Source organism: Cornus florida, unplaced genomic scaffold, assembly GCF_030987335.1.
Source record: "Cornus florida cultivar Cherokee Brave unplaced genomic scaffold, ASM3098733v1 CherokeeBrave_3.0.0_Hap2_Chr08, whole genome shotgun sequence".
Taxonomy (NCBI): domain Eukaryota; kingdom Viridiplantae; phylum Streptophyta; class Magnoliopsida; order Cornales; family Cornaceae; genus Cornus; species Cornus florida.
In genome coordinates this window covers 19,318,001-19,334,905 of record NW_026775578.1, presented here as the reverse complement: position 1 = coordinate 19,334,905, position 16,905 = coordinate 19,318,001, and the positions used below count along the sequence as shown (strand labels likewise).

The 16,905-nt window shown below is 36.7% G+C and overlaps 1 protein-coding gene across 1 annotated transcript; it reads left to right on the top strand.

The window, feature by feature from the left end:
- Positions 1-14,758: 14,758 nt before the first annotated feature.
- On the top strand, positions 14,759-16,679 carry LOC132270633 (pentatricopeptide repeat-containing protein At1g05750, chloroplastic). Its single transcript, XM_059771810.1, has one exon. It carries the CDS (start codon positions 14,927-14,929, stop codon positions 16,511-16,513), a length of 1,587 nt encoding a protein of 528 aa, XP_059627793.1. The 5' UTR covers positions 14,759-14,926; the 3' UTR covers positions 16,514-16,679.
- Positions 16,680-16,905: the final 226 nt, after the last annotated feature.

Sequence of the window (16,905 nt, the reverse complement as noted above, 5' to 3'; positions counted from 1 at the left end):
TTTCACCACCACTGCCGGCACAACCTTTCACCACTACCACCACTATCTTACACCACTGTCGCCACCTTCAACCACCACCACTGCCACCATCGCCTTTCGCCACCACCTTTCACTACCACCACCATCTTCTACCACTGCCGCTACCATTACCACCGCTATCGCTTTCTACCACCATTACCACCACTGCCACCGCCACCGTCATATACCACCACCACTATCGCTGCCGCCTTCCACTACTATTATCACTACTGCCACGACCTTTCACCACTGCCACCGTTTTACACAGCCACCACTGCCTTCCGCCACCACCTTTCACCACTACCACCGCCATCGCCTTCCACCACCTTATACCACCACTACCGCCACCGCCACCGCCACCGCCTTTTACCGCCATTACCTCCACCACCTTTCACCACCTTCCACCTCTGCCGCCGCCGCCGCCGCCACCGCCTTCCACCACCACCGCCGCCGCCACCACCTTCCACCACCGCCACCACTAACGCCTTCCACCACCGCCACTTCCACTGCCTTCCACCATCACCACAGTCACCTCCATTGGCTTCCACCACTGCCACCTACACCACTATCTCTTTCCACCACCATCAACACTTTTGCCACCGCCTTCCACCATTGCTGCCTTTCACCAACACCGCCGCTTTCCACCATTGCCACCGCTGCCGCCTTCCAACACCACCACCTACACCATTACCACTTTCCACCACTACCACCATTAATTTTTAAAAAATTATACAAGAACGTCATTTTATTAATTTAATTTATTTTTTACTAACAGGGATATTTTGGAGAACTTAATTTGAAATATATTCCATTCTAAATTTAAAATCGGTCTAACCAAACACTAGAATGATTTTTATCATTCCATTTCTAAACGTTTCATATTTACAGCCAAATAATAGAATAAGAATAGTCATTCCATTTCATTCTCATTCTCATTCCATTCCCACTTGTATTCCAATTCATTCCTACACACCAAACGCAGCATTAATGTTTTAACATTGTGCTGAAAGACCCCTCAAAATACTTTTTGCATAAATTGAACCTAGTAATGCCTATTCTACCCTTTTACTCTTTCGAAAATACCTATATCAAACATTACTCTTCCAAAAATGTTCGGTAAGCTTCGTTAATTCTGACGAGGAACTCCAGTAAACTGTCCAGTGAGTTCAATTGTTTTTTTCCTGTGTTTTTAGAGCTGTTTCACTAAACTAATTGCAGAAACAGTGTGGTAATTTGGTGTGTGTGTGTGTGTGTGTGTGTAGATATAATTATATATGCTACAGAAACAGTGCGATTGGAATAGTCGCGATTCCAGCAGTGAAGATGAGTTTGGAACGGCTGCCGCAACTGTCAATGCGTGGTCCAAACCAGGCACTTGACGTCGATGAACATGAAGATGAGCTTCTTCAACAAGAAACCAACAACGACTCTAAGCACTTCAACGGCGGTGATGCTTCCAATCTCCACCGCGACACGAATGGTGTACACTTTTAGTTCCACCACCATCGTAACTAATGCCCCATTTTTTTGTTGTGGAGCTCGTCGTAGTAGTAAGCACATGGGCAGAACTCAGCTCAATCCATATGTGATATGCAATCAGTTTTTACTACTCTTCAAGTACTTCCTCTTAATACGCGGTGGTATTTTCCCTTATAAGATTTGCCCTGTTTGGGGGTCTAGCAAAGAAAAAAAAAAAAAATCAGTAAAGAGAATATGTAGAAGAAGAAGAATTTTTCTGAGATTAGGAAACTCTATTTACAGGTGATTTTTAACTTTTATCCCTAAAAAACTTGATTTGATATATATGAGAACATCATTGTTTTTTTTTTTTTTAATTATTTTTTTTTTATTTTTGTCTATTTTTTAAAATATATATAAGATATTTTTATCATAAGAATTATTACGTTATTTTCAAATTTTTTTATTATCATTAGTTCCCTTGCAATCCTGGTTCCGCCGCTGAGTGGGCAAAGGATATGCTACCATGAAATCCTGGTACGAGCCCGTCTTCACCGCTGCTTTGCCGCCGTTAAGAACACCGCATCCTCAAAACTCACCGTCATTCCCGTAAGAACAAGACCCACTGCTGTTCACCGCTATGTCGCTAAAGAGGATCGCTGGAAGTTTGTGGGTCGTCGAAATTGGAATTAAAGTTTTTCCGAACTAAACTGAAGTTTGCTATAGCTCACCGGAGCTATCGGGGAGGCAAACTGGGTTTCGCTACTTGGAGCTTCACGAAAACAATGGAAGCTTATGTTCCAAGCTTAAGAAAGATGGATTCGAAGTCCTTGGAGTTTCATGCGGATCGGTAAACTGAAGCTCAAGAAACCGAACTGGGTTTCGCAGAGGTAGGTAGAAGACATCACCGGAGCTTGGCCAAACTTGAGCTCTCCGTTGGTCAATCGAGCTGCTGAGTCGTTCATGATTACCGAACTTCTAAACAAACTCTTGCCAAAACTGGGTCAGATTTCTCCGTTCTGTATGAAAATCTTGTTGGGTAGAGCTTCACCAAACTGGGTTTTCCTATGTCGGACTGTACTGGGTCTGTGATGGTCGCCGGAACTATTGTCGACATTTCATTCCTGCCGTCGTCGGCCACAAATATATTCAGTCTGTGCTCACCCTTGAATCATTGCTCGCTGATCTTCTCACAACCAATCCGTGCTCACTCTAACGATGGTAGTGAGTTCAACGGTGACCAAAGATGAATCGGCGGCAGCAAACGACGGACTGAACCAGCTGTGCACTGAATGTCGACGGCGCAGAGGATGGTGATGATTTCGGCAACTTGTTCAATTATTCAATTATGCAATTGGGTTTTGAATTTTTTTTTTTTTCCTTTCTCCTCACTGTATTGGAGTTGAAGGGGGGGTTTTGCGTACCTTTTTAGTCATTTCACAAAATATTAATTTTTTATATATTTTATAAAATCTGTCAATAAGACCATTTTAGTAAAATTTTATGTTTAATGTGTAAGGAAGACCTATTTACAAAAATGTCATGATTCTTAAAAAACTAGAAAAATAAGTCAATTGAAATCTCATTTGATACACAATCTTTTGAAAAAATATGAAAAAAAAAAAAGAGTTTTAGAGAAATCTTTTATGGCGATGTAAAAACTGTTATATGTTTTTAAGTTTAAAAACTAATTTATACAACTGAACAATGTCAAAGCGAGAATGCAAGGCAAGTAGCTTTTGTAAAAATTAGAGTTCAGATATACTTCAGTACTTCAGTATATGCTAAACATATGGTATTAAATCACATATTCACATATGCAATATATTATGCGCTCACAAATACAGTATGTGTGTGTGTGTGTGTTTGACTAGTCATTGGATTTAACAGATCCAGGCTTGTAAATGAAATATTGGAATTTGATCTTGTATTACCAGATTTGGGTATAAATAGTGGATTTAGATCAGGATCGGAGTGATTGATAGGCCTAAATGTAGGTATATTCCTCTAACAATACCCTAAAATACAAAAAAAAGAAAATGGGAAGCATTCATCTTTTGTCCTCAACTAATGATGGTTGGATAGCCCATTCAGCCGCCCAAATTAAATTAATTATCAGATAACATTATTTACAAATATATGTTTATTATAGGGTTAAATATAAAAATAAAAAAAAAAACTCCTTGAACTATTGGCTAATTATCAACAAACCCCCCTAAACTACAAAAATTACAAAAAACCCCCAAATTATAATTTTTGTTGCAGATGACTCCATCCGGCGACGGCACCGGTTGAAACTCGCCGTTAAAATATCATGTGCGGTCACATGACCCACAATATTTAATTTAAAGATCATAATACCCTTATAAACATAAAAATACAATATTGCCCCTTATTTTGACACCTAAACACAAACACACCCTTTTCTTACTGCTACACCCAAACACTCATTTAGAATCACTGTTCATCTTCTTCGCACATTTTTTACAAGAAAAAGAAATTGCCGACCTAAACCCCTCTCTCTCCCTCCCTCTAGTTGTGGGTGTGTACACGCGCACACACACACATACGCATATATATCTCCTTCATAACCTCTTGGGCTGTGCTTGTGTAATTCAGCATTTGTAGATTATCCAGAGAACTGAAGAAATCAGAAGCGGGGTTAAAGCTACGAGCTTCACTACTTGGCCGAATCGGTTTGAATAAAACAGAGGGTTTGAAATCCAACTTCAAAACAATGAAACCCAAATTCTTTGCCGGAACCCTAACTTATTCTTCTCCACCACAACCCGCTGCTTACCACCCTAACCTTTCCACGGCCGAGCCAACATCCAAGCTCTCCATAGCTGGCCGATTCTAGACCCACCACCCATCACTGGATCTGTCTCACCGGTACATAGTCACGCTTCATCACAAGCCGCCGTCGTCACCGTTGTGCCAGTCGCTGAGTATCACCACCTCATCGAAATCGCGACTTCTTTAGCCATTGATTTCTTTGTCGTCGCCACCGTTGCTCCCGCCTGCCCATCGCCGGGTCTGTCTCGCCGGTGCACCGCCAAGCTCTCCCCATTTTTTTTCAACCAGCGTCTCTATCTTCATAGTTGTGCCTTTTTTCACCAATCATCCCCCTGTTCCTTCTTCATTTGGGAAATTGTAGAGACTTCTGGGTTTGCAAAGACATATATATATATATATATATATATATATATATATATATATTATATCAAGGCCACGTCAGCAAGTTAAAGATACAATATTTGAAACTAAGTCGTTTAAGTAAGGGTGAAATTGTCTTTTACCTTTTCAGGTGACCTGATGGGGTGAATTGCAACAAAATAATAATTTAGGGGGGGTTTTTTTTGTAGTTCATGGGAGTTTCTTGCAAAACCCCAATAGTTCAGGGTTTTTTTTTTTATTACATTTAACCCTTTATTATATGTGTATGTATGTATGTTGTGTGTGTGTGTGTGTGTGTGTGTGTGTATGTAGAGAGAGATTCCTTTAAGGGTCATGGCACTGATCCATTATATTCCTGGACAAGATTAGTAGAGTGATGGTTTTAGATTACTGTAAATCTTGTAAATATTTTGGTATTATTAAAATTATTGTAATGACAAACGAATGCTGAGGTAGTGATGTGGCTAGTTTGTAAAATAATGGTCCCATATGTATAAATATAGAGATTATAAAGTCCACCATCTGCGACTAAATTAACTAGTAAATTATTATATGGAATTTTGACAACTCATTTTGGTTTTTAATTATATATATATGCAGAAAGATATTCCTTTAAGGGCCATGGCACTGATCAATTATATTCCCGGACAAGATTAGTAGAGTGGTGGTTTTAGATTACTGTAAATCTTGGTTTAATTTATAAATATTTTGGTATTATTGTAATTGTTGGAGTTGCTCTACACAATCAATCAGATTTGATACCAGTTGTTGTGGCGGAAACGCAAAATAAATAACGTTGTTTAAGGAATAAACAAGTAATTACGAAAAATAAAACAAAATCACACCTAAGAACACAAGATATACGTGGTTCACTCAAATCTTAGGGTTACGTCCATGGAGTACACCGAACAAATTTACTATGAAAAAGATGAAGAATTACAATGGAGAATTCTCTCTCAATTACTCTATCTTGTATTGGCACAAATTTATCTCACACTCTCTAAAATCTGATTAGAGTTGATAATTATAGAGTCCCAAACTTGCCCTACAAGAACTTGCTTTTTGTAGAATCCAAAACCAATAAGGAAGTTAAATCATATCAGGAAACTGAATTTTCCTTAAACCAATAAGGAAGTTAAAGCAGATCAAGAAACTAAATTTTCCCTAAACCAATAAGGAAGTTAAAGTAGATCAGGAAATTAAATTTTCCCTAAAATTCAATACTCTTAAAGTTTTCATATAATTAAATCTTCCTAAAAAATAATTACTTAATCAGACAACACAAAACCACAACAATCTCCCACTTGGAGGTTGGAGCACTTGTAAACCCATTCCATCTTCTTTTCATCCATGTCTTATACATGCTAGTGCGCTTCTTTCTATTTTTAAGTTAGTAGATCGACTCCATGGTCACTGTCTTGGTCAACATATCAGCCGGATTCTTGGTGTTATGTATTTTCGCAAGTGTTAACACCTCATCTTCTAACAAAGATCTGATAAAGTGATACCGAAGTCCTATATGCTTGGTCTATGAATGAAATGCTAAATTCTTTGCCAAATGTATCGCACTCTGACTAGCACTATGCTAAACATTATTCATCTGTTCAAATCCTAACTCTGTCAACAAATCTTGTAACAAAATTATCTCCTTGCTGGCCTCTGTCATCGCCACATACTCTGCCTCTATAGTAGATAACGCTACAATCCTCTGTATATGCGAAACCTAACTAACTGTAGTTGTACCTACCATGAACACATACTCAGTAGTACTTTTTTTGTGGTCCACCTCACTAGCAAAATCTGAATCTACATAACCATGTACCTTCACTTTACTGCTTCCTAGTGTAGCTTGCCCAGATCCTTCATGAAATTGCTTACTGCTCCCACTGCATATGCAATGTTTGTCCTTGTGCACACCATGGCATACGTCAAACTTCCAATGGCTGAGGTATATAGAATTTTAGCCATGAAGTTTTTCTCATCTTCTGTCTTCGGACACTGATCTTAAGATAATCAGAAGTGATTAGCTAAGGGAGTACTCAGCGCCTTAACATTATTCATGTTGAACCTCTTCAGAACCCGTTCAACGTACTCAGCCTGAGATAACTGTAAAGTACCTTTCTACTTGTCTCTGTTAATCCTTATCCTAAGAATCTACTTCGCTGCACCAAGATCCTTCATCTCGAATTCACTAGACAACTACTTCTTCAATTTGCTGATTTCTTCAAAATCAGAACCTGCCACTAACATGTCATCAATATAAAGTAGAAGGATAATGAAACTTAACTTAAACCCTATTGAAGTAACAGTAATGGTCAGCATTACACTTGTTGTGGCCATGTCGCTTTACAAAACCATCAAACTTCTTGTACCACTGCCTTGGGGCTTGCTTCAAACCATATAAACTTTTTTTCAACTTGCACACTAGTTTATCTTTCCCTTTGACTGAGAAACCCTCCGGTTGTTGCATGTAAATCTCCTCCTTTAGGTCACCATGGAGGAAAGCAGTTTTGATATCTAATTACTCAAGGTGCAACCCCTCTGCTGCACCAATGCTAAGAAATGAGCGAATGGTATTTACTTTTACAACTGGGAAAAAAATGTCTGTGTAGCCAATGCCTTACTTTTGCTGAAAGCCTTTAACCACCAATCTTGCCTTGTATCTCTTAGAAGCATCATGTTCCTCTTTCACCCTATACACCCATTTGTTGTAAAGAGCTTTCTTCCCCATTGGCAAATTGGCTAATTCCCATGTTTTGTTAGAAATAAGAGACTTCATCTCATCTTCCATTACAAGCTCCCACTTGCTAACATCTTTAACTTGACATGCTTTATCATAGCATTCAGGCTTACCATCACCTGTAAGCAACATATAATCCAAATATTTTCGATTCGGTACATGAGGTCGCGTGGACCTTTTGGGTGCAGGTTTAGGAGTTGGAATCCACGGTGAACTATGCTCTGTGAGTTTTGGCCAAGAACCCTTATCTGTTTGCTCAGCGTCAATGCTCTCTGGATCATCATCCAACTCAATAAACTCAGGCTTACTCTGTACAGGACTAATTAACTGTGTTGCATCTCTATCCTTATACATCACCTTCTCGTTGAAAATCACATCTCTACTTCTGATGATTTTCTTGTTCTGATTATCCCAGAGTTGATAACCAAACTCATCTCCGCCATACCTAACGAAGATGCATTTTAGTGACTTGGGGTTGAGCTTTCCCCTAGCATGGTCACTAATATACGCATATGCAATACAACTAAAAACTTTCAACCATAAAAGATTTATCTCTTTGCCACTTCATACCTCTTCTGGTATTCGATGCTCCAAAGTCATCGATGGTCCATGATTAATCAGATAGGCTTCCGTATTAACTGCTTCTGCCCAAAATTATTTGTGTAGACCCAAATGTATGCTTATGCTTTTGGCTCTCTCTGTCAATGTTCGATTCATCCGTTCTGCCACTCCATTCTACTGTGGGGTTCTTTGCACAGTCCTCTCTAATATAATCCTATTATCAAAACAGAACTTCTTGAATTCGGTGTCTTCATATTCACCACCATTGTCTGACCTCAACCTCTTAATCTTTAAACCTGTTTCATTCTCCACCATAACCTTCTACTTCTTGAACATATCAAATACCTCAGATTTGTGCTTCAAAAAATAAACCCATACTTTCCTCATGTAATCATCAATGAAAGTCACGAAGTAGGATTTTCCGCTGATGGATGAGACAGTGGCTGGCCCCAGACATCTGTGTGAACTAGCTCAAATTTCTCCTTTCTGAGATCTCTACCACTCTTCTTGAAACTGCTCTTTTACTTGTCTATCACGCAACTCTCACAGAAGTCAAAATCAATTACCTGTATGCCTGGTAGTTTCCCCTTTAAGTGCATAATCTTGAGCCCCCTTTCACTTATGTGACCTAGTCTCTGGTGCCAAAGGTTGTGATCTTCTCTATTATCTACAATTACTATAGATCCACAAGCACTGGTAGTTGTGTAGAGAGTGCCAGATTTCTTACCACGTGGAATGGTTATAGCGCCTCTAGAAACTTTCCACGAGTCTCCATTGAAGGTTGTAACAAAATCTTCATCTAACAATTGTCCCACTGAAATCAGATTCTTCCTCAAGTCAGGGATGTGTCTCACATCCTTTAACTTCCAAGCTGACCCATTCAACTTGATTTGCACTTCACTCTTGCCAACGATACTACAAGGCTGATCATCACCAATATAAACTTTGCCAAGGTTACCCAGTTCATAGCTATTAAATAGCTCTTTGCTTGAGGTGCCATGAAACGATGCGCTAGAATCTAAAACCCATGACTCCGCCTTACTCTCCAAAGAACATATCAATACATCATCTGATTTTTCTGAGACAACGTTTACTTCAGTTTTTCTTTCGGTTCCCTTCTTTGGAAGTCTGCAATCAACACTGTAATGTCACTTCTTTCCACAATTCCAACACTCAGCGTCACTAAGATCTGTGGAATTCCTGAAATTTTGAGACTGTGTCCTCCATTCCTTGACTTGGATCTGTCTCTGTTTTTATTACCATTGCCCTTCTTCTTATTTGAACCCTTACCTCTGCTTTCAACATTCAATGCTGAACCACTGGTGGAAACCCCTGTTGTTTGCTTTCTGATTTCTTCAGTCAGAATCATGCTCACAACTTCATCAAACTTCAACTTGGTCTTCCCTGTAGAGCTACTGATCGCTGTAACTTTGTCACTCCAACTCTCGGGTAATTGCCCTAGAATTAACAGTGCTCGGACTTCGTCTTTAAAATCGATATCGACAAACTTTAATTGTTCAACTATCTCGTTGAACGCATTTAAATGTTCGTTGAATTTACCACCTTCGACCATCCTCATGTTGAACAACTTCTTAATCAAGTGCACCTTGTTCTCTGCAAAAGGCTATTCATATATACTAAAAAGGGCTGCCATGAGAAACTTCGTCTTCTTCTCGTTCTTGATGTTAAAGGTGACTGATTTTGACAATGTCAATCTGCCGGTTCCAAAAGCCTTCCTATCAAATAATTCCCATTATGCAACCTTTGTATCCTTTGGTTTTTTTCCCAAAGATCGATACAGATTTTTTTGAAAGAAGAGGTTTTCTATTTGCATCTTCCAGAAACCAAAGTTTGTGCCATCGAACTTCTCGATCATAAATGTGGATGTCTTTTCTTCTGATGCTATTACTCCCACTTGAACGAACAGATCTGATCGAAAGACTTTCGGAATTTCGTCAAACACCTTCTGTGCCCTAGGTTCTCAACCAAAGGCTCTGATACCAGTTGTTGAGAGTTGCTCTGTACAATCAACCGGATTTGATACCAGTTGTTGTGGCGGAAACGCAACAACACTGTTCAAGGAATAAACAAGCAATCATGAAGAATAGAAAAAATCAAACCTAAGAACACAATATATACATAGTTCACCCAAATCTTAATGCTACGTCCATGGAGCATACCGAACAAATTCACTATAAATTAGTGAATAATTACAATGGAGAATTCTCTCTCAATTGCTCTTTCTTTTATTAACACAAATTTATCTTTAACTCTCACACTCTATAAAATCTGATTTGAGTTGATATTTATAGAGTCTCAAACTTGTCCTACAAGAACTTGCCTTTTGTAAAATCCAAAACCAATAAAGAAGTTAAATTAGATCAGGAAACTGAATTTTCCTTAAATCAATAAGGAAGTTAAAGCAGATCAGGAAACTGAATTTTCCCTGAACCAATAAGGAAGTTAAACCAGATCAGAAAACTGAATTTTTCTTAAAATTCAGAACTCTTGAAGTTTTCATGTAATTAAATCTTCCTAAAAAATAATTACCTAACTGTAATACCCTGATATTTTAAAGGATTTATAAATTAGGATTAATTACTTTTATTTTATTTTAAAATAATTTTTTTTATTTAATTGAGTGCTAGATTAATTGTCTTATTTTAATTAAGTTATATTTCGTGATTATGTATGATGATTCATTGTTTGTGTACTTAATTATTGATTGAATTGTTGGCGTGTTGATTTTATTGGTATGGTGTGACTTAGTTGTAAATTCTTGTTTGTTTATGAACTTCATGTAATTAGTTATTTTAATTTAAGTATTTATTTAATTATTTTATTTATTTAAATTAATTGAATTTGGACTTAAGGGAAGTTGGACCAAATGATGTGGTCTTGAGCTTGGATAAAGCCTTGTTGAGTTAATTAATAATGACCCATGTTTTTAAAGATATTTAAATAATTATCTTTGCACACATACACACACACACACATACACACACATATATATAATTATATGTATATAAGTATAATTAATAAATAATTATTATGGAAGTATATACATATATATATTGATATCTATAGATATATATAATTTAATTAACTAACAATTAATTATGAAAGGTATATATATATATATATATATATATATATATATATATATATATATATATATATTATTTAAAGATTTATTATTATTATTTCCTAGTTATACTAGGAATATGATTAGGGTAATGTGTATAAATATACACATAAGGTTTTGTTGTCAAAAGTTTACGCGTTAGAAAAATAAGAAAGGCAAAGAGAGAGAAGAGGAGATGGCTGACAAAGAGGAGGCTGGATCTGATAAAAAGGACATCGAAATTGGAAAAGACAATCAAAACTTGAAGCGTCGATTTCGTTTCAAAACCTTCAGGCGAATTCTTCTCTAACTTTCCTCTTTGGACTCATAAGTATTTCACCTTGAGTATCAATATTTAAATTTAAATTTATTTGTTAAAAAATCATGGTTAGATCAGAATAATTAAAAGCATAAATTATTATATTTATTCTTTTGGAATTTTGGATTTTAAATTGATATATGTATAGGTGTTGTATATATATTTTAAAATCAATTTAGAGGCTGATCTTGGACCTAATAGGGTTTCTAGAGTTTCTAAATTTTTGGGAATTTTTGGGAATTTTCTATATTTTTCTAGATTTATTTTATATTTTTCTAAAATTATTAGAATTATTTTGGGGCTTAAATTATAACTTTTATATACTGGAGCCTGATTAGTAAATCGGCGTATGCATAACGGAAGGGGTTACTGTGCGGCGCGGCTTACAAAGCTACGTTGCGCCTAAATCAAGACCATCTAATGGTCTTGATGGGCAATGGAACCATCCAGTGTGGGCGTGTGTGCATGGGAGGGATGCACACGCTGATCTGGACTATTGGGTGGAGTGGATGGATGGTGGATGGATCCAATGCATTGCGGCGCATAGAGGTCTCGTGCGCGCATGTCTCTGGGCCATAAATGTGGTCCAGTCAACAAAAAAGTAATCCCGTGTGATGCGGCTTACCCGAACGCATAGTCCCAGCCAACCAGAGGAAGCCACATCAGCTAGAAAGAAGTACCAGGCGCGTGGCAGCACATAAAGGCGCATGAGACCACCTATCAGCTTGTAGAAATGCGTGCAATGGAACCAGATGCGTGTGGCAGCGCGTGGAGGTGCGTGAGGCACTGTTTGGGGTCCTGAAAAGTTGTTGTGGAGTCCGGTAATGTCCCAAAATTAATTTCAAGCTTGATTGTGTTGGAATCAATCATTAGAGGATGTATTTTAGGTGTTTGAGGGCGGTTGGACGTTACTACATTATTTTAGTAGCGTTTTCTGACGCAATTACAAATTTAAATTGCGTAGAGGGGATTACATTACTTTGGATTAATAAAGGTAATGGTTAAACTTACTTTATGGTATATGGAGTTAATTAATATGTTTTAAATCAATTAATAAGTTATGGTTGTGTGGTAAGTTATGTCTTATATGTGGTATTGCCTATCAAATTATAATAGGCTGGTCGTTTAAATAAATGATATGTTTATAATATGCATGAGATTGGTTTTGTATGATTTAGTTTATTATTAAGTTTAAAGTTGGTACATGGTTGAATTGTAGGCATGGATGAGTTGTTAAAGGTTTAAATAAATTGCTTAATTATTTGTATAAATAAAATACATACATAGGAAGTATGGATGTGTTGCTAGTTTAAAAGTATAAATATATATATACTTGTGGAGGTATGTTTTAATTGCCAATGTATAAATAAATATATTTGTGGAGGCATAGTTGAATTGCCAATGTATAAATAAATATACTTAAAGGAGGCATGGTTGAATTACTAGTATATAAATAAATATATTTATAAAGGCATGGTTGAATTGACAATGCGTAATTAAATTGTTGTGTGTTAAATGATTGAAATTTTATCTATGGTTATTGTATGTATAGGTTAGATTAGGATTACATATTCTTAAATTAGAATAATCTAGTAATTACAGATTAATGTATTATTTTATGTAAATTAATAAAATAATATTGGTGGAGACATGGATGATTTGTCAAAGCCTAGATATTGGCTGTGTGATTTAAATAATTAAATCAGTATTGGGTTTTGGATTAAATATAAGATTCATTTAATTATATTATATTGTTTAAATGACTAAATAATTGTCTAGTTTGAGATTAAGATTAAAGGAGGTTCTTTTTAAAAGAAATAGTGGATTGGTCTAGGAATGATTAATATTTAATCATTATTTATGGTTTTTGAAAATTTAATGAACCTATTAATGGGTGTGATTAGTGTATTATATATATATATCTGTATCATTATATATTAAAGATAAAAACTTTATTAGGTTTGGTTTTGATTAGAGATGATCTGCTTATTGGTTTTCAGAGGCCTGGTAGAGAGAAGTTGCTCGTGGATTTGACCAACTTATTTTTATCTTTCAGGTTACTAGAGGTTCAAGTCTTAAGATTGAGAATCCGCAGTTGGAGAACTTATGCATTCTTTCGGTTTAGTTAAAAGTAGGATATTATTACTTCATTTGATGTTAGTATTTAATTATGGATTCTGGATAGTGACTTTTAGTTAAGGGATCCTTGATTTACGGGATTCCCGAATTGTAATTATTGGAGAATTATTAATAGATTTGTTATTTATTAGTTTTTCTTCAGCGTATTATTTATTATTTATTTCATTTTGATATATATGCTTGTTTAAATATTTTAATTGTTTTGATATCCTTTAGTTTTGTGCGCAGACTTGATCAACCTGTATTCCAAAATTAGGAAATATCACACTAATCAGACTCCACAAAATCACAACAATAATGACAAACGAATGTTGAGATAATGATGTGGCTAGTTTGTAAAATAATAGTTGCATTTGTATATATATAGAGATTATGAAGTCCACCATCTGCCACCAAATTAACTAGTAAATTATTATATGGAATTTTGACAACTCATTTTGGGGTTTTTTTTTTTTTAGCATGAAAATGATATCACATATCATTTCAAAGGCACAAAGGCCAAGCCAATGGCAGTACAGAGACAAAAAGCTAAGTCAGAAAAGACATACAAATCATGAAGTAAAGTAATACAGAGACAAAAAGACATACAAATCATGAAGCAAAGTAATAAAGTAAAGAACATGCTCCAGATCTGTGTACAAATCATGAAGCAAATAAATAAAATGAAGAACATGCTCCAGATCTGTGAAGAAAATAGAGTCTAAAACTCTGCAATGGAACCACCATAGAAGAAAACATCTTACTTAGACTGTTCATATAAAGTTTAAAAAACAAAAATTGGTTAGAGCATGATTTACTTTGCTCTGATCAATAAATAACTATTAGATCCATAAAATACCACCATGTTCTTGCATTTTTTTTTAAGAAAAAGTTTAGTGGTTGTGTTTTGCCCTTTTATGGCTTAGCTCTATTGCATCTATATTGTCTTTTATAAATGTGTTGTGTAGATGTCGTATGGCTGTTTTCTTATTGCCAGGGTAAAAAAAAATTAAATAAATAAAAAATAAATAATTATTAGGTGGATGATTGAAATCATTCACATGGCCAAAAAGAAGACCTTATTGTTGGATTTTTGTTAATATAAATAAAAAAAATGCTTGGAGTTCATTTTTTTTGGAATTTAAAAACAGTACATTACAGTTATCTTAATAGCTAAATTATCTTGCATGTGTGTCAGCATGTGAGAGAGAATATTTATCTTTATTTTTTATTTTTTTGGCGTTGAGAGAAAAGTAGAAAAATTACAGACCATGCACCAGGATTTTTTACTATAAACTCTGGTGTTATAATGATTTTCACTCACCCTCTCTCTCTCTTAAACCAAATTCTTTGATTTTACCCTATAAAAGAATAGTTAAGCTCTCCATCGAGTCCAACGGTAATTTGAAAAATGAGCCTTCCCGCCTCCACAGCCACAACCATCCAACAACTCTCTACATTATCATCCCTTCACACACAATATCCCAACTCAACCCAACCCACCTTCCCTGACTCTAATCACAACCTATTCCTCAACAGGAACACTACAAAACACCATGTTAGCTTGAGACAAACCGACAACAAAACCCCCATTGACCCCACAGTCTCATGGACCTCTTCCATAGCTCGCCACTGCCGCAATGGCCGACTCGTCGAAGCAGCTAGAGAGTTTTCCCGCATGAGATTAGCCGGTGTCGAACCCAACCACATCACTTTCGTAACTCTTCTGGTAGCTTGTGCTGATTTTCCTTCAAAGACTCTGTCTTTTGGGGCGTCTGTACATGCCTGTGTTCGTAAGCTGGGTTTGGATACGAGTAATGTAATGGTGGGTACGGCCCTTGTCGGTATGTACTCCAAATGTGGTCAAGTAGATCTCGCAAGATTGATTTTTGAGGAGATCTCTGTGAAAAATAAGGTGTCTTGGAATACTATGATTGATGGGTACATGAGGAATGGCGAAGTTGAGGTTGCAATCGAGCTGTTTGATAAAATGCCGGAGAGAGACGTGGTTTCTTGGACGGCTTTGATTGGTGGGTTCGTTAGGAGAGGCGAGTTTGAGCATGCTTTGGATTCGTTTCAAGAAATGCAGCTCTCTGGGGTGAAGCCTGATTACGTGACCATCGTTTCTGTACTCTCAGCGTGTGCCAATTTGGGAACACTTGGCTTAGGCTTATGGATAAACCGGTTTGTGATGAAGCAAGATTTTCGAGACAATGTTCGAATAAATAATTCATTCATAGACATGTATTCTCGATGTGGATGCATTGAATTTGCCCGTCAAATTTTTCAAAAAATGCCTAAAAGGACCTTAGTCTCATGGAACTCAATCATTGTGGGCTTTGCAATTAATGGCCATGTGGAGGAGGCTCTTGAATTCTTCAACTTGATGCAAAATGAAGGGTTTGAGCCAGATGGGGTGAGTTTTACAGGAGCTCTCACTGCGTGTAGCCATGCTGGTTTAGTTGATGAGGGACTGAAGTTCTTCGATCTCATGAAAAGAGTCCATAAAATCTCCCCACGAATTGAGCATTATGGATGCATAGTGGATCTTTATAGCCGAGCAGGGAGATTAGAAGAGGCCTTGAATGTAATAGAAAACATGCCCATGAAGCCAAATGAAGTTGTGTTGGGGTCATTGTTGGCTGCGTGTAGGAATCAAGGGGATGTGGCCTTAGCTGAGAGGTTAATGAATTATCTTGCAGAGTTGGATCCTGGTGGAGATTCTAACTATGTGCTCCTTTCAAATATATATGCTGCTATTGGAAGTTGGCACAACGCAAGCAATGTGAGGAAGAAAATGAAGGCTCTCAGGATACAGAAGAAACCAGGAGTCAGTTCAATTGAAGTTGATTGTATCATTCATGAATTTGTTGCTGGTGATAAATCCCATTTGGACGCAGAATATATTTATGCAACGTTAGACCATCTGTCACTTGATCTGAGAATGTCCGGGTATGTTCCTGAAACAAATGTAAAGGAATCTTCTGAATATCACTGAAACTATTTGAGTTCAAATATTTGTGAACAATAGCACTTTGAATGCATTAGTCAATGTGAAAATTCAATTTGTTGTACAGGATGAAAAATGTCTAGTTTAAACATTCTTGAGATTATGCTAAGTCAATAAATTATGTAAAGAGAGATTTGTTGGGTACTTGAAATTTGGTTAGAAAAATGAAATTATGTCAATTTTACCTCTTCTAGAAAGAGCTGCGAACTCTCCAGCTTATATGGCAAAAGTGTCTCATTTGTTCATATTTGAGAACAACAAATACAGCTACCAAATTATGTAAAGACTAAAGAGGACTGAGGCCGTTCAACCCTTAGTAGCTAGTATATGTGGGCTTTCCCCTCTTCAGTCCTGCTAACCTTGGAAATAGATTAATGATT